The following is a 22,862-nucleotide window of genomic DNA, read 5'->3' on the forward strand; positions in this document are numbered from 1 at the left end:
CCCAGAAACTTTGCTTTTCATAGTAAGAGAGTACATTTTAACTTGTTCTGCTAAATTAATTCTTTTTTTATTGGAGACTCCATATTAATTGCAAACAAAATTTCATACTCTAGAAGATGCCACTCTAAAGGAGAAAATGCATGGGGGTTTTGTTTTCCAAAAGTTGTAAACATATGGCATTTGCACTTCAATATTTCATGTGTTATGCTTGCCAAGTAATTAAACATTGGAAATAATCCCTGCTTCTTTTGCAGTACTGGACAAATGCACCTACTATCAAATTATGTTGGAAAAAGCTACTGGTTTATAGTCAGAATTACATTTTGTCCTCTAGAGGCTAAGGAATACGATCGTAAAACACAGAGAGTAGCTGAAGTCTTCCTATCTGCAAGCAAGATTGCTCCTTGGCTAGCAAGATTATAAAGACCTCTAATGTTAGGCTCTTTCTTTCTTGGCAGCTGTCTTGGCAGTTTTAGTATATCTTTATTAAGACCAGAAACTGAAAATGAGCCTAGACTAAGTTGTGGGCTCTGTGGTATACCTGGACAGGCCTTTTTCATTATTTGGGGTTTCAGAATTGATTCAGAAGCTGAATCAATTCAGGTAAATTTGAAAAGAAAAAAATGTCTCTTTACCCTCTGAATACTGTGACTATGATTGAAATGATCTCTTTGCTGCATTTGGAATCCATTTGCCTTTCTAAACTGCCCCTCTCGCAGAATGCACTCTGCAACTGCTGTGTGCAGGCCACTCATCCGACTCAGAGCTTCGTTCTTTCTGCAGCTTTCACCTGAGGAGGGCTATGTCTCTGCTAAGGAAGATTGCTTTTTCTACACTGCCCAGTCACTTGAGGAGGAGGGGCCAGCTGATGCAGCCCTCTTCCGTGCTGAGCTGGCTCTGGTTAGTGGCCCAACTTACCACAGATTTCTTCAGTCTTTGCATTTTGTAGTGAAAGGAATTGCCTTGTCACTGTCCATGCTTATTTTTTAGTGTTCACTGTCTCCACATTACTCATCCACTGTAGGTGGGATGGATTCTAACTTTGTAGAAACTGGTGTCTAGAGACTTTGGCTTTTTGCATGAGCTGTGAATCTGGCCTATGATATGTTCATTGCTGAGGAAAAAAAAAAGTATTTTGTTGATGGTTTCAAAAGTGCATGGCTATCCACTTGTCCTTGCATGCACTGAGCAGTCCTTAGGAAATCTCACATTTTTGGGGAAATGTTCATGTCCTTATTTTTCTATGTATCATAATACACACTTTTCTACTGTGGAAAGTTTTTGATATTCCCTTTTCGCATGTAATCCAGCCATACAAGGAACACTGTATCTTCAAAAGCTGCAAATACTTCCTCCTAATAATGTTCTTCAACCTTCAACATCAATCAGTGATTATGAGATTTACAAGGTCAAAAGGTGTTTGCTTGTACAAACAGTGCGGCTTACCTGAGCATTCAGTGCCTTACATAGCACAGAAGTTACCAATAAGAACTCAGATTAAAAAGACACAGGAACTAGGGCACTACAAAACAGCAAAAAATCCCCCAACCCTTCCTCCCACAAAACAAAAAAAAAAACAAAAAAAAAAAAAAAAGAAACAACAACCCAGAATACACATGTATATGTATGTATTCCAAGTGTGTATTCTCATGGTTATTTGTTCTGTTCTGGGTCTGATGTTGAAATTATTAGGCCTTCATTTTCTGGAGACCGGAGCAGGGAAGTGCTTCTAAACACGAGAACTTAGTTCATTAGAGAAAAAGGCAAAATTGAACAAAAACCTGAAATGGATCCTGTCAAGGTGAAAATCTCTGCATTACTGCTTCCAGCAGGTTTGCTGTTTTTTCACATTTGCAGATGACAAGCTGATTTAATAGCCTGCCTTTAAACAAGACTGCATGTTTTTAATTCTTCAGTTTGTTACCTTTAGCAGTTAGGTAACAGTATTTTTCTTGCTCCATTCATTTAGAAGAAGCACAAGTTTTATATTCTAAATAACCTTTAATTGAGGATGTGTTGAAATGATCAGATTAAAACTATCTAAAAAATTTGACTTCCATCTGTGGTTCCAATCAAAAAAAAAAACTTTTGAAAAAAAGCAATGAAAATACATGGCATAATAAAATTGTCACTCAAGTTTGTCAGTTGTCTAATTAAATGTGCAAAATGAGAAACTAAATGTGCAGTCACCCTGAAGATATGTTTTGAGAGCGCACATATGAGATACTGTTTTTCATAGACAGATTGGTACTCAGATTTTACAGATATGTCCTGAATTTTCATAATACTTTTTTAAGGCACAGCTTTAAACGAAGGCATAGGTAAAACGAATACGCATTTTCAAGAAGATGAGCTGAGAGTAAGTTACAGCAAAGAGGCAGTTTGGATTAGCAGTTAAGTCTGTAGGCTTGCATTAATAAAAAAGGTAATTCCTTTTACTCTGAAAAGGAATCAATGTGTTGAATTACTGCAGACTGTTGCTGCTACTATAATGGATTCATAATATGATTAACCCAGAAGCTGAAAAACAAGTTAGATCCCATCTCTGTAGATGGGTGCACTCATCTGCTTTGTACCAGTTTATGATGTGGGCATGGCTCTTAATCCAGTGATCATTTTGTTAGCCTTTGTTTGAGCTCTGCTGGGGAGATTAAATAATATTCAAAGTGTTCAAAAGCACCATAAATTAGGGTTTTTAGGGCTTAATTTTATTCTTGTATTTAAAAGAATATAAGTCTTTGAAAAAAATACATTCAATTTAAAAATAAAGGCAAAAATACTACCCATGTCAATGTCTGAAACTCTTTTAAAAATTCTATTTCTCATGTAAGAGTAATAGAAATATAGGAATGCTTACAGTGATTTTGTTGTCAAAAGCAAAATCATTTAAAATCTGTTAAAAAATCATGTAGTGAATATACAGAATATATAAATGCACTGTAAAGCACTGTAGTTTCCAGATTGTTTTTAAAAGAGTATAAAAATAACTGATCTTAAGTAGTTGAGTTCAAGAGAACATTCCTGATATGTGGCACCAAGTTAAGCTCAATATTTTTTCCATGCTAATTTTTTTTAAAAAGAAATTAAAAAAGAAGCCCTAAAGAAATCAAAATACAGACACCAAGAAGTACAGCGGAATTCGCCCAACACTTTGTGCTTCTATTAATAGCATGAGCGTGCCTCAGCCCCACAACTTACTCTGGTTCAGACTCTTGCATTACTTCAGATATTCTTTGCAACCTTTGAAGAAGTAGTAACACAGATTTACTGGAAGCAGAAAATTTTCCTACTGCGCTTTGTAAATGTAATTTCAATCTAAAACATGGAATGAAAAAGAAGGAAAGAATCTGTATGTAATGGCTGGTGTGCATGTGTTTGGGGCTTATGTGGTGTGAGGGCAACAGCTTGGCTGATTGAATTGCTTTTGTTGTTAGGTGGACTCTGGCGAGGCAGATCTAGCGGATGAGTCCACCTTTGAATCACAGTATTCTCTAGAGAGAGACGTCTTCCAGGATTCAGTGACAGCTCTGCATGACAGTGCCTGTAGCGGTGAGGTGAATGACAGCTTCTCTCTTCCATTATCAACTCCCAAGGTAAAATTGAGGATGGTTTTATTGATGGCAAACTTTAATTTTGAGTGTGAGCAGGCTGTATTATCAGATAGAAATGTTTTGTGTCATCCTGGTTCAAAATGCTCTATTTGCTACAGGGTAAAATTTTGTTTAGAGTAATGCTGACGTCTTGCAGATATCTTTGTTGAAGAGCGAGGCAGATAGAAGGCACAAAACTTGGATTTTTGCTAGATAAAGCATGATTTAGCAAGCGTATGGTGAGATATTTGTAATATTAAAGGTGTGGTAAGCAGTCTGCTAGAAAAAATATAATTGTCATTCAAAGCATAGTAAAGAGTGGTAACATGAAATTACTGTTTTTCTATATTTTAGTATGAAAAGCAAGAGTAAATGTTCATCCTGATTTTTGCTTTTATGCTTCATAATTAGTATGTTTCTGTGGTTTGGAATGAAATTTGCATAATGAAAAGTAAATCTGTGTATATCAAAACTCTGCTAATAATTTTTATGTAAAGCAAATGAAGATTGATTTAAGAGTATTAAGAAGATCAATAGCTTTTTTGGTTCTTGGTCACATACCCATAATGACCTGATTGTGTTATCTTTCTTTCCATGGTTTTTCATGTTCTTTTTTTCCTTTAAATCTTAAGGTTTTAATATCACTAACTAGAGCATTCCAATTCCATTCTCTTAGCAGTCTTCATTGAAAACCACTGGGTTTGTAGTCTGTGGTCTTGAATAGAGTAGCTGCTGCTTTTTCTGCCACACCTGAGCTGCAGTAACTCCCGTTAAACTTTCTTCAATATGTTTAGCCCTTATGAGGCACTGGTTAGAAAGCAAGATTCGTCTTCTAATGGTTTCTCCTAACCCACAGAAGATCACTTCTCTGCTGTGCCAGTGGGACAGCTTGCACTGTTTAACTCTATAATTGTTACTTAAATAGATTATGCATTTTACATTCTTAGGAGCATTTTGTGAGATAGAGACTGGATTTACATTATATATTACATTGAGACTCTAGAAAGTCTTTAGTTATTTTCACCATAGATTTAAAGGTAACTTTGGTTTACATACTCTTTTAAAATACCATGGTCCTGACTTTTCAGTGTTCATCTCTGCTAGTATGAAGTGAGTATTAAATTCTCATCAAGTAACCTATTCATGATTAAAAAAACAAACATAGTAGGAAAATCTGTTCATTAGTGAAGACTTTTTAAGCAAGTGAAATGTGGTAAAAATTCAAACAGCACTATTTGATGCTGTGAGGAATGCAAAGATATTTCAGTTATTTCTGGCTGCAGGGCAGTTGGCAGGTTCTGAGTGTCACTTTGGTGTCACATTTAAAATAGGTGTTGAAAAACATACCTAAAATAATAATGATGCTCTAGTGGGGCCATATGTTACTATAGTTACAAATTCCTGAAATTGTCTTTGTCCTAAAAAATTGCATCATTGGCTTTTCTTTAACTGAAACAAAAATAAAAATGAGTATATGATGCAACTCCTAATATATGGCATACAAAATAAATGTTTGCTTCACTGATTTGGAAATGTCCCAGCTGTATTTGAAACCTTATAAAATAATTTAAATAGATTATACTATTGTGTTCTGTTCTCAAAAAGGTAAGAAATTATGTCATTGATTATATCATGCAGATTAGTTGTATTTAGGCTCTGCTCAATTATCTTCTCAGCTATTACTTAAACCACTTATTTACTGGTAAGCCTTTTTTGATTCTTGTCTGGGGACAGAACAAGCATCTATGCACTTCATGAAAGTTGACAAAAATTAATTCTAGGGCTCTTGAGACAAAATGTTGCAAAATATTCCCAAATCCTGGGAAGCATGTCTCCCCATCTTTTTGGAGAAGTAATAGAACAATTAATAGGACCAGTGGATAACAACTAAGACAGAGAGAGGTAGTTGATTTTGAGCTGTTTTATTGCATTTCAGAAAAAAATCTCTAATATTGATACCGAGCTTCTGAGTCCTTGATATATCTTTTTAAAATCTAATGGCATACCTGTTTTTAAAATAACTTTAGAAGGTCAGCTAGAGAATATTTGAAGGTTTTTTTCCAGAATATTATGATTCTTGAAATCCCTTGAAACATTTCAAAAGCAGGGTCTCAGAATCTTGGAAGTCTAAACAAATGTGTAGGGAACTTAGTCATAGTACTGCAGCCATAATTGGTAGATGTGCAATAATTATTAACTAGTAAGCTTCTGTAATTGCATTGTTGTATTTCAGTGTTGTCTCATTTCAAATCCCCCATATTCACCTTTTGCTGAGGTTTGACCAAGTTTTGACTTGTCACTCTTTCTGAGGAAGAGAAATCTTAATCTATTTCTGCTCAGTTAAATGGATGATAAATTACATTCATATTGTCTGAACTGCTTGCAATTCCTCTTTGCTTGCTAAGTGTGCTGAAAGTAAAGACATTGGTCTTGCAAAGTTCTTTCACCTGAGAAAAACAACTGTATGCTTGAATTTTAAAAAGTTACTGAAGTTATTCAAGCTAGAGTTAGTAACTTATTTTACTGATTTCTGGTGTTATAAAGCAGAAGAAATGGTCTAAGAAATCAAGTTCACTTTATAGTAGAATGAATGCCTGTAGGGAACTGTCGATGAGGTTGATCTTGCTGATTTCACAGCAGTATTTTAGCATGAAATGTGGTTTTGAATTATACTATAAATGAATGGTGATTGTTCATTGTCTCCTGTGTTGAACAGTCTGTTGGAGAGGAATGCCCAAATGCTGCAGCTGATTTCCATGTATCTGAGAAAAATCTGTACAACATGAATTTGAATCAGAGACTGAGAGATGAAAAGTCTGTAGCGGACAGTAGCCTGGAAACTGCAAGTGATTTTACTAAAATAGATCTTTTGACACTGGAGGTTTCAGATACCAACCAAAATGAAAGTGAAAATACACCAACATGGACTGGATCTCAAACAACATCAGAGATTGTACTGAATACAAGCCTTGCTACTACCACGCAGCTTGATCCCAATGAAAAAGTAAAGTTACTTGCCTTTTTTTTTTTAATAATAATTTAAAAATCATACAGAAAGCCTGTAATTAGACCAAAGAATTTCCTGCAGAAATTGTCACAGGCCAATAGCTGTGTATATTTCTTTGATTATTAACGTCCTTTGGATATGTTAGCTCACATCAAAACTTTGGGATATAGACCTTTCTAAAACAGGACATAATTTATTTTACTGTCATCAAGACAATATTTTCTCAGAGGCTGGCGCTACAGGGGTATATACAAGTCTTCTCAGGCCTCACATCATTAGATACTACTGGGTACCCCCTGGGCAGGACAGGGGAGTTTTCTTAGCCCTTCTTAACCTTCACAGGGGCATAAGTGCAAGCAGGAGGTGCACAGCTGGAATTGGCCCTCGGAAGCCAAGGGGAGGTGGTGTGAATGTCTTCCATCATGGTGTTCTTGTAAGCCTGTGCAGTTCAGCCCACAGACTGATCTGTGATACTGCAGTGTGCAAACATAATTTTCTTTTATATGACAGTCACTGTACTGTATATGTACAGTATATGTACATGTCACAATAATGTGACATGATTTCTTACTTATTCCGTTTAGTGATTTATTAAGAAATACCTAAAAGAGCTGCAATTTCTTAACAAGATTTGTTACTTTAGTACTGGCAAATTGCCAGACATCTGTGGTGAATGAATCTGAAGACCTTGAATTCATTCTACTAATTTTGATGTCCCTAAATTAAAAGTGTGCTTTGTGATAGATTTGATGTATTGCCTGAATGAAAACAGAAATCATGATGTTATTTTGATGAACTGACTTTTCTGTCTGTATAAGGAATCTGACTTAATTATGTGCATGGCTTTTGTGTCAGGCAAAAGTAGTTGAGATCAGTGTGACCAGTAATTTTTTATGTTGGTAATCTGAACTGGTGTTATTTTCCCTTATGTTAGGATCAATTGCTTTTAATGGAAAAGAGATGCCCAGTATCTTTGGAGGGAAATACCACACCCCAAAATTCAGTCAAAAACATGTATGAGAAGACTATCACCATTGCAAAAGGCAATTCAAGCCTAGGTAAGTTAGTGAACTTTTTTTGTAAACTCTTCAGGCATTAGTTTCTCTTGTACATTCCCTGTTTTATTAGTAAAAACTAAATATTTTCCATTTAGTGGGGACAGGACATTCATTCTTCGCTGCTCTTGCCCTATTTGACTGTGATGGCACTGGATCCATTTGCTGTCATGGTGAGCACAAAAGTGGAATGTGCAGTCTCACTGAGAATTTGTTTTCCCATAAAGGAGTTTAGTCTTTCCTAAATGTTAGCAGAACAATTTTAATGCATTGTTCTTCAATGTACTAATATAGTGAAAACCAAGATATAGCCAGGGAATGCTGTAGAAGAACACTGTGGTCAAAGAGCTGTAGATGAGACTTTCAAATATTTGTAAACACAAAATGGTCTTGCTTCCTGAGGATGGTCAAAAGGGACTAAATAAGCTGCTTACTTCCTTGCCTCAAGTTTGAATCCAAAATACCTCAATATTACTAAAAATCATGTCATTGATAAATTTAATAGGTAATATTTTTGGCTTAATGATATTATTACTTTGTAGTGAAGTTCAAAGTTTTTAGATATCTGCAATCTGCAATTTCCTGAACATACTGACTAGAAACACATTCTGGAATGAACACACACAACAGGTGATAATGTTTTTCGTTGTCCTGTCGTGCTCTCAGGTGTAGCCCTGGGCAGCGTGAGGGAGAAAACAAGAATAGAACCCTCCCAGAGCCCATGCCGGGAAGGCTTTGTGTTGAAAAGCAGTGATACGTGCCTCCTGTTTGTGGCTTGTATGTTTGTTTGGTTTGATTTAGGTTCCTGGTACTGTTTATTCCAGCCAACTGCATACTCTTGAAGACTCTTTGGATTGGTAGGGCAGGACTTTTGTGGGTGCTGGCTATTCGCAGTAACTCCGCAAATGCTTTAAAATGGGCTGTCCAGAGAATTGGATGTTTATAAATAGTCCTAAGTCAGGACTTCCTTGCTGTGCAGAGGTGGGTGTCAGTTTTTTACAGCTGTGGTGCTATATTTCAGTGGGCATCTTGACCTGGAATAAACTGCTTTCTGATGGCTGGATGCTCAGTCTGCCATGTATCACCTTCATGAAACAATCATCCTTCAAAATGGATCTCATTTAAAATCAGGGTCTGAAAAATAAAAATATGTAGAAAAGGGTGATAGGGTATAAGGTTTATCTTTCATTGGTTAACTACTATCTTTACTGGCCTCCTTGCCAGGCTGTGTAAAGTGCATTTTGAAGTATCTGGATTTTATAAAAAAGAGTTTTCTTTGCAATAAACTCTTCATTCAGTGGAGTAGGTAAGTGCAGTGAACATCAAAGCAAATTTCATCTCAAGCATAATATGGCATGAAAATACAAACTTCAGCAGGGTCCATATTGGCAGACATTTTATGCATAAAAAATAAGACTGGCATTGATATGTACAAAATATGAATGTGAATATTGCTTTCTTCTGGCTTTTGACTGCAGCATTTTTCTTCTAGTCTGAGTGTGCTCTGGCCTGGGAAGCAGCCTCGGTACAGTGACCAATTTACACACATGGCAGGACTGCTTTTACCCTTCCATTTTAAAAAAGCAGCTAAGTCAAGAACTATGAATGATGTTGAAAACTGCAGCTGCATTGATTAAATAATTGAGAGTTAAGAACTGGCACTTCTTTTTTCCTTTCAAATGGTGTCACCCATAGTTTGCAGCAGCTGTTTAATGCCAGCCACTGCTGGAGCTCTAACATTTTGACTGTGATTTTTTAAAGGATGAGAAGCACCCAGATGCAGAAGAGCTGAAATGCCATTGTCCTGCAAAACGTTTGGCAACTTTACAGTGTTATTTGCATTTTTAATCTGAAACTGTAGGTGTCCAAAGTGTGACATCAGGCTTTCAGATCTGTAATGTTTATGTCAGCATAGAAAAAGGAAAAGGGGTCTGTTGTATGTGTGATGTTTTCCTAAAGTGCTATTACACTACCTTCAGTAATGTCTGTTACTGTCTTAACCAAACAGCAAGGTTAGGTTCAGAATTTCACACCACATTTCGAAAAAATAAAAAGTCTTTTATTAAGCAGTATTAAGATGAGTCCACTGAGTGGACTTCAAGGATTCCAGCCCTGCCTTTCACACTGCCTTAGTGAAGAATGAAGTTTTTCCTGAAACTGTTACTCGGATCTATTTAATGAGCACCAACAGTGACAACTTGTGTGTAACCAGAGTCACAATGACACATGAAGGCCATCATAAGTCAGTCCCTATAGGCTCCCCATAGGAGAGGAGAGGCCAAGAGGATATCTGTCTTATTTCCCATTACTGGAAAGAAGGTGGAGTTAAAGGGTGTAAATATTGAAAAGCAGTATCCTTCTGTGCCACAGGTAGGATACTGTTTTAAGTAAAATATTGGGCTGTATCCATTAGCAATATACAGACTTTCACAGAAGTCAGAATGCTCTTCTGGATCTAAGCTGTGGGCCGCCTAGGAGAGTGAGAAGACAGCCAGCCTCTCAGTGTGATCTGATTCATGCTTTCTGTTGAAAATAAGTGTGTATTTGTTTTCAGCCTGTTAATTACCTGTTTAATCTTTTCACCTTCTTTCCAAAGAGAATTGTCATAAACAAAAGTGAAATGTGTATAAACTCAGTGAACCATTAGAAGAGTGGTGATTTTAAATGCTTTTTAAGCAATTTCATCATGTTCCGTATTTTTTGCTTAAATATTCCACTGTCTTAATTTTTCTTGTATTGAACTGAGTATGTGAACTGACAACGAGGTAAAGTTACTGTGATTGTGATTTATAATTGCTGTCTCAAAGGAGGAGAGTAAGAGCAACATTTATAGGCTTGGTGATATTGGCAGGTTGGCTGACTGACTTTTCCTTTCCCTGTGCCCCATTTCTTTATCTTTGCACCCAGAGCTGTGGCTTAAAGACATTAACTGTTTCATGTGCTTTTTTTATAGGGATGACAGTAAGTTCCAATAAAGATGGTTTGGGAATGATAGTTCGCAGTGTCATCCATGGAGGCTCAATAAGTCGTGATGGACGGATTGGTGTGGGGGACTGCATCCTATCCATTAATGAAGAGTCGACCACTAACTTAACCAATGCACAAGCCCGGGCTATGCTGAGACGACATTCTCTCATTGGACCAGACATAAAGTAGGTAAAACTAGATGATAAATTACGGTGGGAGAAAGCTGATAATCAATTTTTTTTTTTATTTATGCAAGTATTTTACATGAAAATTTTGTTATTACACATCAATTTACCTTTAAGTTGCAGTGTCAGATGGATAATTCACATTCAGATTACATTTCCATGGATTTCAAAGATGAGATCACTTGTGTGAGAGGCTTCAGATATTCTTAGAAATCACTGTCATGAGTATCATCATTATTACTGTCCTGCCTAGCTTTATTGAAAGAAGAGGATTAGACAGAATTTTGCATTTATAGTATGACTCTTCTAAGGAAAGTTACAATTTTCTCAAGATGTTTGTGGTTCTTGAAGGTAGACTGTCCTGGCCATTGCACAAGTAATTTCATCTAATTTTTTTTCAGGGGTTTTGGTTTTGGGTGCCAGACAGAAAGTATGAAATATGATGTTAATACAGAAAATTAATGCTCAAAACATTTCAGTATGTCTATGACAAACAATAGAAACACTGGTTTTTTGTAGTTACTTCCAATTTTTTATTAGTACATATGAATGAGCTGTTGCTCTTGCACATAACTGTCTGCTCTTGGTAGTAATTAATACAATTTTTGAGAAGCCCACTTGAGGGGAAAGTTTCTTCTTCTCAAATTGACAAAATTTACAAAATTTTAACTGCCTTAAAGTACAATTCTTTCTAGTTGCTGTGGTTGAGGAATTAACTTGGGCCACAAGAACCATCTGGAAATGAGGCTGATCCTGGAGATGTGAGTGGAACTGTAGGCACACTAATGCTGGGTTTACAGCTTCAAAACCTAGTAACTGTTTTCTCTGTTTAGCCTGTGGTAACATGGAAATGGGTTAATGGAGTTGTTGGTAATAGAAGCCTCTACTTGAAAGAATCAGTCCAGTCCCAGTGTGGTTGTGAGTGTAGCTGAGGTTAAAATTGAGTTCAGAATGGACAGCAGGGCATTCCATACTCCTCCAGAAGTATTCTAGCTTGGATATACCTAGTGTTTTGGAAACAGGTGGACAAAGTACCTTCACTATGGCTATTAGGTTTGCTTGCCTGCCCCATAGCTGTCATACATTTAAGATTATGATTTAATGTAAGCCTGTTTAAATAAAGGGCTTTATAATGAATTACATTATTGCTCATATAATGAATTACATTATTGTATTGCTCTCAGGAATATAAGCAAGTCAGTGTTGATAAAATGTGACATTGACTATTACTGTAGAGACTACAACTCTCGACTGTCACGATTGAAGTTGGTTGTATGTGCACATGCATGTGTGTGTATCTACTTAGAGATACAAATGCTGCAGCACTATTCTTCTATGAAGAGTCTTTTTTTAGTACTGTAGTTCATAATCAAATACAGGTGTGTTCACTGTTTGTGTTTATGCTTTTATAGCTGCTCTGTTTTATGTTGTGTGACTACAAGTTTTGTTTTGTAGTCTTATTCTCTTGCAGTTATGTTGGAAATACTAAAATATTGCCTTAGGTGTTCAGATTTTCCAGAGAAAAATGCATCCCATTTCTGAAAGATACTGGTATCAGAAAGACTAAATCTGTCAATAGCTTCTGAAGGAGTCTTGCAAGAAAAATGACAGTATTTTTGTGACTATATAGTTTTACTGTAGCACCATTCAGCATAATCAAACTTTTGTTTAATTTTTAACTTGAAGGAGCAGTACAGGATCCCAGAAAAATATTATTATACAAACATGTGGGTAACACCCCAAATCAGAAATTTGGAGATGAAGAGCTTCATGTTAAGATAGTTCTTTATGTTTGCTAAGAAGGATACACACCCCTCTCCCCTGTTCCCCTCCCATATTTGTCAATTCAGAGCTAATGTGGTGCATCACCTTGCAGCATTTTTGATTTAAGGGCCATCATTTCAAAGATTTAAGTTTAATCTCTTTGGTATCTTCCTTGGAAAACAAGGGTATGCAAGCACCCAGACTTGACCATCTTAGTCCCTATTGCAAATTTTACCCTTTAACTTTTAGACTGAGCTTTTTTTTGGGTAGCAGGGTGCCCCAAAAAAGTGATTAAGCAGAAATATTTTGCTTCCAAAGCTGTATTTCAAGTAGTATTTGCAGAGAAAACACAAAGCTGTTCTTACTGGTCATGTAAAATCATTCTTTAATTCTGTTGAAGAATATTTGATATTGAATAGTTGAAGAACAAGCAGCCTGAGTTTTTCCCCTCTGTGTGTAGAAAACCAGATGTGTGGCCTTACTGAATGCACTCTGTTTCACTTCTCACTCTACCTTGCCAGAAGTTCTTACATTTCCATAATAAAGCCAATGTTTTGTACTCAGCAGCAGCTGCTTGTAACATCTGTCAGATAATTATAAAGCTGAATTAGAATTCACCTGACTGAATGGGGGGATGAATTCCTGATCAAGAAATGAGAGAGATTGCAATTCCATTTTCCATGCCTCTTAATAATCACTGCTATAGACAATAATAAAGAGCAGATGTTTTCTGGGTTAGATGTAGATGAAGTGGAGGTGGAACATGACAAAAAAAGAGGAAAGGAAGAAAAAAAAAAAAAACAGATCATACTTCTACATGCATAAGTATGCCTCTCACATTCAGCATGAGACATTGATATTAATTAACAACATTGTAAAAAGATGCTGCATCGTATGCTTCACGTTCTAGATCTTCTCCAGCACCTGCTGATGATCAGGCCCTGTGTTATATGTGAGTATTGGCAATTCAGAAACTCATTATGGCTGTGTTGCAACTTGTCTGTAAAATCATTCCATGCTTTAATGACATCAATAGTAATGTCAGGGATATATCCAGATATAGGTACATATTTTCTTTCTTCTCATGTATATTAGTGTGTACATGCACATGTGGCTCTCATGTGGATGTGTATATATTTTTTAAATAAGAAAGATACAACTGTGTGTGTATAATTGTATTATATATTTATATGTGGCTTTAAACTTGAAGATTTGAGCATGCTTTCTAAGTCTGGAATGAAAACACCTCTATTCTAAAAAAAATATTGCTAATATTTTTTAATTTAATCTATGACAGCCAGCCAAGATATGCTCAGAGCACATGTGCATGTTGTGTGTAAGTGTACAAGGTTCACTTCTAGAATTGGCATGAGTACAATGTACTGATATCTGGATTAATCTCAGTGTCATATTTTCTGTGGCACTTACATTTTACTTCCTTCATATATGCAAAGGTTTGAATTGAACCTTAAATGTTAATTACAGTAATTTGTCCTAAGCATTTTCCATACTTTGTAATTTATTTGTTGGTGTTTCAAGGTTTTGTGTGGCTGTTCAGTCAAGCATGTGATAAATGTTCCTCTATACTGCATGCAATGTTGTGTTTACAAGATACTTTCATATGAAAAACCATTGGTGTCACTGCTTTAGTTGCTAGTGCTTATTTCTGGGGGTAGGAGAAGTGGTGATAGCTCTTATGAAAGAAAACCAGAACACTTTTCTTTCAAGCTGTACAACTACAAAAGAGAGGAAGATGGTTAAACCATGCACATACTCTCCTTTGAAATTGTTGAACTATAATTTCTCTTGCAGTGAGGAAATATGACACAGAAGTGGAGCATACATTTATTTATTTTGTTTTCTCTGCCTTCATATCTGTTTTCTGGCCCGTGTTTCTCTTACTGTCTTCCCTGTAGCTGTATTAAGACATTACCAGTCTGTTTTGCAGATGAACTGGTGCCATGGTGGGGTTTTATTTCTGCTTTACAGCACAAAGTTCAACAGAGTTGGCCAGAGGAGCCAAAAACACTTCTTGTTCTGTGCCCCTCATCATCCCAGCCACAAGCTGAATTGTTCAGGATGATGCTGAATGTCTTCAGACACTCACTTTGACCTCCAAGTGAGCTCCAGCAGCAATCCAGCAAGTGATGGATTTGATAACTGTGAGGTGTCTGCCCATGAGCACTAAGCAGGGAAAATACTCTTTCATTTTAATAATATCATGCAGAACAGAGAGTAGGAAGACAGTCACATCAGTAATACAGGTAATAAGGGCAGTTAGGGAAACCTTTGCAGTTAACTGGACTTAGAAATCATAAGTGACATACAAAGATGACCTCTTCGCAGAATATAACTTTTCATGTATTTCATCCATGTAATTTGGGGGGTTTTGTATTTTTTTTTTTTTTTTTGCAAAATGCAAATGTTCTGGTTTATGTTTGTGAAACAACTGAAGCATTACAGAAACCTAGGTAAGAATGAACGTGTAGATAAGAATGAACAGTTAAAAACATACTGAATGTTCAAGTGCTTTACTAGGCTACTAGAATTATAGTTAAGCACTAGAATACAATAAATGTATTTTTTCCAAAGAACTAGAATGTAACAGCTCCCAGTGAGATTATCTCAATTTTATTCCATCTGTGGAAGTCAATTAGGTAATTCAGTTGTTCAATTTTAGGTGCATTTTATAAAAATGGTAAAACAAACCTCTTTTCTTTATAATTCCAGTGCTGTACACAGAAAGGGAAGCTAAGGCAGCTTTTTGGAGACGTTTCTAAGTAGCATTTAAAACTCTTTGAGAGCATCTTTTGAGTCATACCTTTTTAATGATTCAGCACAATGTCAGTTATTTAATCATATAATACACAATAGGGTATCCCAGAAGTTGGAGTGTATATGGTTTGCCTCCTTCTTGAAATCAGCTGATCTCAAGTGCTCATGCATATGGTAAGGACTATTGCTGCCATTGGACCTTGGCACTCTGCATAATTATTTGCCTTGCAGAAAAGGACTAGACAAGAGTTGATATATATTGGACACTGTACTATCAGAGGTCACACTCTGCTGTATATATTCAGTCTGAATCTGGGATAACCTGTTTCCTTTGTAGGACTGTGCCATTGTCCTTTCCATACTTAGAGCTTCCAGCTTCCAGCCAGATTGTCCAGGCCTTCTAGCCAGAAGTTCTGGTTTCTTTACTGTATCTTTTTGTCAAGGGAAAACTACATTATCTCCTATTTATTTTTATAAGTGATGAATATAACTGAATGAATGTTACATTTTCTTACATTGAAATGTAACTTACAGGTCTTAGAGATTTTGTAGAGGCAAGGTATTCTTGTGGGCCTGTTGGGTGAAGCTGCTGCATCAGCATTTGACCCATGACAGTTTTGTAAGCAAGTTACTAGTCCTTTGCTGTAGCTCAACACACTTGGAGATGGCTGAGAAATAGTAGTCATTATTCTCCAAAATTCTTTTCTGTCTTGCTTTTTGCTGCTTTATTGCTGGGTCTTCACAGAATTGCTGCTGCATATCTTTAGCATTTTGCAGTGCTAGAATGCCTTCAGGAAAGGCAGATAAGGGTTAGTGACATAGTGGTGAGAGTTTTTTTCCAAGTGTATGTTAACTTCTCAGCACTCCAAAAGGAAAATATGTTATGTCAAGTGGAGTACCACTTATGTGTTTGAAAAACGCCAATGCAGGGAGATTTATATGAATTTAGATAATACAGTTTTAGGAATTTCCACTGAAAGAACTAGGAAGTTCCTTCTGCTCAGCAGCCTAGACACCTTCCTACTGACCCTTTTTTCACTTTTCTAGATAATGGTAGATGTGAGAGGAGGTAGGGAACATGCTTGGGCACATACACAGATGGACAAATTAAGGTGGCCCTTAAAATAATTTTTGGTAGAGTGTTTTAGACTGATAGTATTAGTCATATAAAATTTTATTTGTGTTTGTTCTGATGCTTGATGTATTCAGCAGAAAACTACTGAGAAGGGGGAATCAGTGGCAATCAGGGTGTGACAAAGAGGACATCAGTCAGGAAAGATGGACAGGAGACAGCTCCATGTGAAAGCCTCAGACTTGAAAGGGTGTCTTCCCAGCAGCTTACATATCCTTCTGAAGTGGCCAAGTCCTTTTATTTTTTTCTTTAGTCCTGTCCCTTCCATGGGGAAATATATTATTTTTTTTTTCTTTGAACAATGTGATGTATGGCAAGACAGATTTCTTTTCTGCCTTTTTTTCATCAGCCTTACTTCATGTTATACTTCAGTCTGATAGCTAAGCTGTAGATTTTTAAGAACACAAAGCATCATTAAAAGAGGGCTATCTAAGTAGCCCTGCTTATATCATGGAGGATACTGTGGTATCCTTTTGCCTCACAGATGGAAGCTTTTTAAGAAATATCCTTTAGGGCTTAATCTGTTTTCCCCTCCTCTTTGTTTTACTCTCCCCAGTTTATTGGACTGTTTCTGGCATTCAAACATCAAGTGGAGTCTGCACCTCATTTGTCTAATGAAACACAACTGTCTGACTGTCCTAAACTGGTTGGAAGTGCATGAAGGCCTGGAGGAAGGAGTTGAGCAGGGGATTGGTCCCTGTGACATAGGTGGTGTGCTGTAACACATTTTTATGTCCAAACCCATGATGTATCCTTCACTAAAAGCATAGAAATCTAAAATAAATATAAAACCACCCAGAAAAGCACAAAACCTCCTTCAGGCCAACTTTCAGAAACATTTTCAGCAGTCATTAAGGGTGGTAATGGTGCCTCAAACCTCACAGATCCTTCAATGTTTGTCTTTGCATGAGGAATCTATGTTTTGAAGCTGGATTGTCTCTTGTTACATTCCTGCCACTGTTCAAGCACCATTTACTTTAATTACAAAAAATTATGTACTGTTCAGCTACCTAATTTGACTATAGATGTGTACTTGCTGCAAAGTCGCAAAGATTTGTGTACGTGCTTATTCCCAGAATACCAGCACTGTTGCTTTGAAGTCAAGAAAGTAGTCTTGAGTGGCTTCCTCATATCCATACCTCACACCCACTAAAGGGAGGACTGGCATTCCCTATGCTAGTTTAATCATGTCCCATTTTATTGCAGTATTACATATGTGCCAGCAGAAAATTTAGACGAGTACCGGGCCAGTCTGGGACAACAGACAGAGGGAACAGTGCCACTTGAACCTTTTCCTTCACATATTGTCAGGTGAGTCAAAAGGCTTACAACTTTCTCCAATAGCTCTCAAAGGTAACTCTTTCCATATACCTTGCACATTTTGAAAATGTAAGTTTTATTTTAGAAGAGATGAAACTTGGATGATTTTCTTCAGACCAGCAGTCACTACAGTAAAAAGCTGTTAAAAATACAGTTTTTGCTTTGACTAGCAAAATTTTAAGCATTTTTTCAAGTCTGTTTGATCTGTCCAGAAAGGAGATTGAATTCTTTCTCATCCTAAATTTCTCTTAAATACCATGCAATTGGATTTATGGATGAGCACAAATACTGAAGTATTTCCAACATAAGACTTTGGTATTGATGGTCTTTCCAGAACATAACTGGAAAGAATAAATTGTGTCGTTCTTTTCCTTCAGTTTCAAAAATTCATTGCAGTTACAGTCCAAAATTTTTAAGTGATTAATAATTGTTTTTTTTGCAATTAATTTCCAAAAGCAGTAAGTTTAGTTGAGTGCTGCTGTTGTAATTTCTTCCATTTTGAAAACAATAAATTACCTTTAACTTCGATTTGATTGTAGTTCCAAATTGCACTTTGTTGTTCTGTGTTGTAGATAGAAACTTCATTGCAATTAAGAAGTGGACAGGGAATCCCTGAATACCATATATATTCTAAAAGACATCAGAAAAAGAAGTTCCTTACATGAATATGGTGTACAAATTCTGATACTGTCAGGGTGATTCAATATATGAAATTTTTCAGAAAAATCTAGTGATTATGTGGATTATTTAGAAATTAATTGCATGTTTGTGTTTATCATCAGGGAACTTCCAGAGCTTCCAGAACGTGAAGAGGGGGAGGGAGAAGAAAGTGAACTTCAAAATGCAGCTTTCAGTAACTGGAACCAGCCCAGAAAGTAAGTGCAGATCTAGTTGCATGTTACAAAACGTCATATGAAATTCAAAAATTCTGAAACATATTTTGAAAGGAGTAAAACACAACAGAATCGCTGCACTTATGTACGTTGTGCATTGCAGGAGTGATTAATGATTGACTTTTACTGCCACTGGGCTAAATCCCTGCAGTCTAGCAGTGTCTTCATTGTTACAGTAATTTATCTCTAATTATTCCAAGCTGACTCATAGGGATCAAGTCAAGAAAGATGAAGAGAAAGATTCGAAGTTTCTATTAAAACTCAAAACAAGCTGACCGATACTAGGCTCAGTTTCAGAATTTCTGATCAATGCAGTAGAAAACTTCCACTGAAAGAGAAAACTTTGCAAGGAGGAGTTATTTCAGAATTTTTAAAAATAATTGTGCAAATCCAGGTGTCTTCAGTGTGCATTTTTGTCATAATCACAACAGATTTTAATTTAGTTTGGTCCTTTTTTTATCACAAAAGGGTCGAACTCTGGAGAGAGCCCAGCAAATCATTGGGCATCAGCATTGTTGGAGGACGAGGGATGGGAAGCCGCCTGAGCAATGGAGAGGTGATGAGAGGGATTTTTATCAAACACATCCTGGAAGACAGCCCAGCTGGCAAAAATGGAACACTGAAAACTGGAGATCGGATTGTAGAGGTACCATCTGAATGCCTTTTGCTGCAATTCCCCCGGCATCTCAGGAGTCACTGAGATGGATGTGTGGTGGGCTGACAGCTGTGCAATTGCCATAGCTGATACCACTTGAGCCACACAGACTGTAGTACCATCTGCTGATGTTTCTGTGCAGACAGCTGCCTGCTAAGTTGAATATTCAGCATGAAACATATGACTGACTGTGTGAGCAGGGGTCTACAAAGCAAGCAGTTCGACTTGCCTATTTGAAAACCAGAATATGTAGGAAAAAGCTTAAGTTTGGTGAAACTAAAAGATTTTTCATACCTTTTGCTCTTTTTCACTGGGTAGCAATAGAAACAGCCAGTGCAGACCATGCAATGAGTACCAAGATTATTTCCATCTTAAATCTTAATTGATTCACATAGTTTTTATGCATCTTGTGCAGGAGTTAAGGGAGGTACATTTTTTTTTCTCTTGACATGAAGAAATCTGTGTTTGATCCTTGAGACATCAAGAACATTTTGCCCATGCCTGAGTATAATGTAGCCAGTGGTATTGCAGGGTGGGATTTATCTTAATTTCTGTTCTACTTAGCTAGCCCTGTGCTCATGCAGCCACTTCTGCTTTGTCACTTAAATATATTGCTGAATGAACATACTGAAGGGAACAGGTCCTTCCTGACATGACTATCAATGTCAGATATTGCCCTGTCTCAAGTGTCAGGCTAATAGCAACTGCCTCCATTTAACCCTGCTGGATGTCCTTAGCTGACTATTTATTAGCTGGAAGCACAACAGGCAGAATGATGGACCTGATTCTGGCTCAGACTGGGCTTGACTTACCTGGTGGTACTGAAACTGCAGTTTGCTGTCTGCTAAAAGATCAATATTGAGGATCTTGAAATAATACCTTAGTATAGGTAGCACTTTCTGTAACAGGATGGAACAGTTTGCAGTGTATAAGAAGTTGGGAGGTGGAATTTTGCTTTAAGGCTACAAAGTTAAAAACATCCATTTCGTCTGATTTTTGTGAGTGCAGTTGTCACTGACAGTGATGCTTGCAGAAACTGGAATGGGTGAGTGAAAACAAAATGTGTTAACGTGACTGTTTCTGAATGAATGGTTTCAATTTCTCAAGTTGTGGCATATGTAAATTTCCATCTCTGCAGTGCATACAGTTTTGCAGATATGGGAAGTTGGAGGGTATTATTGTTCTTGTTCAGTTCCTCGTATGTTGAGAATTTCTCTCAGATTGTTTTTGTGCTCTCTTATTTGCATTGGATGATTAAGTTTAAGGTAGAGTTAGACAATTAAAAAGTTGTAGGGGTAATCCTCATCATATAAATTTGTGTACTAGAATTGCCACTAACAAATAACCTTTCTGTGTTAGTTTCTAGCTTTTATTGTGGTCATTGTGACAATACTTTACTGGTGCTAACCTCACCTTAACATTGTTCTTACCTGGATAACAGGACAAATTCTTTTACACACCCATACATATACAGACATGAAAAAAAAAAAACAACCAGGCACAAATTTGTCCTTAGCCATCCTGTGTGCATGCATTCTTCCAGAAGATAGAAAGCTTTTCACCTCTGACCTAAAAATTTAGCTTCTGAAGAAAGTGTCTAGTAGCTAAAATTAATCTTGTCTTGCTTTCGGAAAAAAGAAGATAAAACAAAAGAAAAAAGTACACTGTACTGGCTTAGTACCCCATAATGAAAGGCTCTCCAGCACCTAACAAGTTTCAGTTTTAAAATCTCATAAAGTCCTGGGTAATAGTTTTTTCTTAAGGTGGGATTTGCAGGAAGCAGTATTTGGTAAACACTCCTACTGTCTTCGGATTATCATATCTCGTCTGTTACATTGCTTGTGGGAAATCTTACAGAGTCTGAACTAAAAATGTTGGAAAACGTTTTTAAAACAGAGGAATAAGGGAATATTTATTTGATGTTCTGCCAGTACTCCTGGAAATATCAGACCTGTGTTTGAGGGACCTCAAGGCAAGTCAGTAGAAAGGTCCACTAGAAATGGAGGTTTGGGCTTAGGTTTTAGTCAAAGTTTCCTAACCAAAACTCAGAACTGACTCATGACTCTTGTAGCTTCTTGCAATGTTAAGATGAGGCCTTCCAATTACAGGTGGATGGAATTGACCTCAGAGATGCCAGCCATGAACAAGCTGTGGAAGCCATACGGAAGGCAGGCAATCCTGTAGTCTTTATGGTACAGAGCATTATAAGCAGACCAAGGGTAAGCATAAAGAATGTGAAAAGAGATGTAATACATAGTAATAGATGAAGCAAATGTTAAAGATGGTGGTATTTGGGAATGGGATATTTAATCCTGAAAGTGCCATCTCAGCTATTTTAGGATCAAGGATTTGATTTAAGTATTATTTCCATTTAGAATGAAACCGATTTGGATTTGGAAATACCCTCCAGCACGCCGTCCTCAAACTATTTTGAAAAGCCTCAAGAAAGATAATTTGTTGGGGGGCAGAGTAGGAGTCTAACTAAAACCATCTGTTAGAGATTGACAGCGTGTCTGAGGAGCGCATGCAGAAATACAGCACCTGTTAAAAAATTCTGTGGACATTAATGAAAGGACCTAGAAGTACACAGAAGTTTTCCGTCACTAAGCTGCATGGACGTTGCAGACAAAAGTTACAGAGCTTTAATATAAGTTGCTTGCATCACTAGAAACTAAACTTCCTCATTGTAGAGTCTGTGTAATCTGCATGTTTATTTACTTGTCTCATAACTCTTGTTCCCCAGCCAGAGTCTCTTTATAGCCCTTCTTCAGCTTCTGCTCCCTGTGGGCAGAAAACTACTAACCCATTTTATCGTCAGTCATCTAAGGTAAAGTTGCATGAAAAAGCTCTGTTGAATGTTGATTATTGACACTCAAACTACTGAAGTAATGCTTTTGTATTTGTTGTGATGTGAACAGAGTTGCTGCTACTGAATGCTTAGGCCAATTTGGGATGGAAATTATGCCGTTACTTTATCACTACTTTTATTTAGAGAATGCTCCTTTGCTATTTTTGATTGTAGTTCTTCATTCTCTATTTTCAAATTAAGCTTGTTGGTTATTTCTTGACTGTACTAACAAACTCTTGTTTCTCTGTAAGCAGAAACATTACAAATGCTCTTCCTGTACCTATACATTATGTTGTGATCTTCATAAATGGCACTATGTTTATTATTTTCATATTTTGAAACTTGCATTTGTACTTAATAATAAGATCTTATAAGAGAATATCCTGCTTCCATTCTTGTCCAGTCACCCATGTAGCTAGCTGCCTGCACACACAAGCTATAGTTATTATGGTACCACTATGTATTTAACCAGGCAATGAGTTTTAAGTGACAGGTAGCTAATTTCTTCCATTTTGTTTCATGCTAGGTTTAGTAGTTAAGAGAGAGCCTGTGTGTACTCCAGAACAGCCTGAATAATGCAACTGGCCTATGAAAAGATAGTGATAGTGATAGTTTTGATAATGAGGAGTTACCCATCAAGTCTGTTTTTCATACCTATACCCCACTGTGTA

The 22,862-nt window shown here is 36.8% G+C and overlaps 1 protein-coding gene across 6 annotated transcripts in view; it reads left to right on the forward strand.

Moving 5' to 3' along the window:
• MPDZ (multiple PDZ domain crumbs cell polarity complex component) overlaps nucleotides 1-22,862 on the forward strand; it is a 95,195-nt gene that overhangs the window by 41,437 nt on the left and 30,896 nt on the right. For 4 of the 6 annotated variants that reach the window (XM_053931393.1, XM_053931394.1, XM_053931395.1 and 1 more), the window contains 10 exons: nucleotides 3,435-3,593; nucleotides 6,307-6,594; nucleotides 7,532-7,655; nucleotides 10,606-10,804; nucleotides 13,479-13,520; nucleotides 17,682-17,786; nucleotides 18,578-18,670; nucleotides 19,157-19,334; nucleotides 21,452-21,562; nucleotides 22,087-22,170. In XM_053931393.1, coding sequence (XP_053787368.1) covers nucleotides 3,435-3,593; nucleotides 6,307-6,594; nucleotides 7,532-7,655; nucleotides 10,606-10,804; nucleotides 13,479-13,520; nucleotides 17,682-17,786; nucleotides 18,578-18,670; nucleotides 19,157-19,334; nucleotides 21,452-21,562; nucleotides 22,087-22,170 — 1,383 coding nt within the window. The remainder of the gene's footprint in view (nucleotides 1-3,434; nucleotides 3,594-6,306; nucleotides 6,595-7,531; nucleotides 7,656-10,605; nucleotides 10,805-13,478; nucleotides 13,521-17,681; nucleotides 17,787-18,577; nucleotides 18,671-19,156; nucleotides 19,335-21,451; nucleotides 21,563-22,086; nucleotides 22,171-22,862) is intronic. The other 2 variants (XM_053931396.1, XM_053931397.1) reach the window with 2 other exon arrangements.

Source organism: Vidua chalybeata, chromosome Z, assembly GCF_026979565.1.
Source record: "Vidua chalybeata isolate OUT-0048 chromosome Z, bVidCha1 merged haplotype, whole genome shotgun sequence".
NCBI classification, from domain to species: domain Eukaryota; kingdom Metazoa; phylum Chordata; class Aves; order Passeriformes; family Viduidae; genus Vidua; species Vidua chalybeata.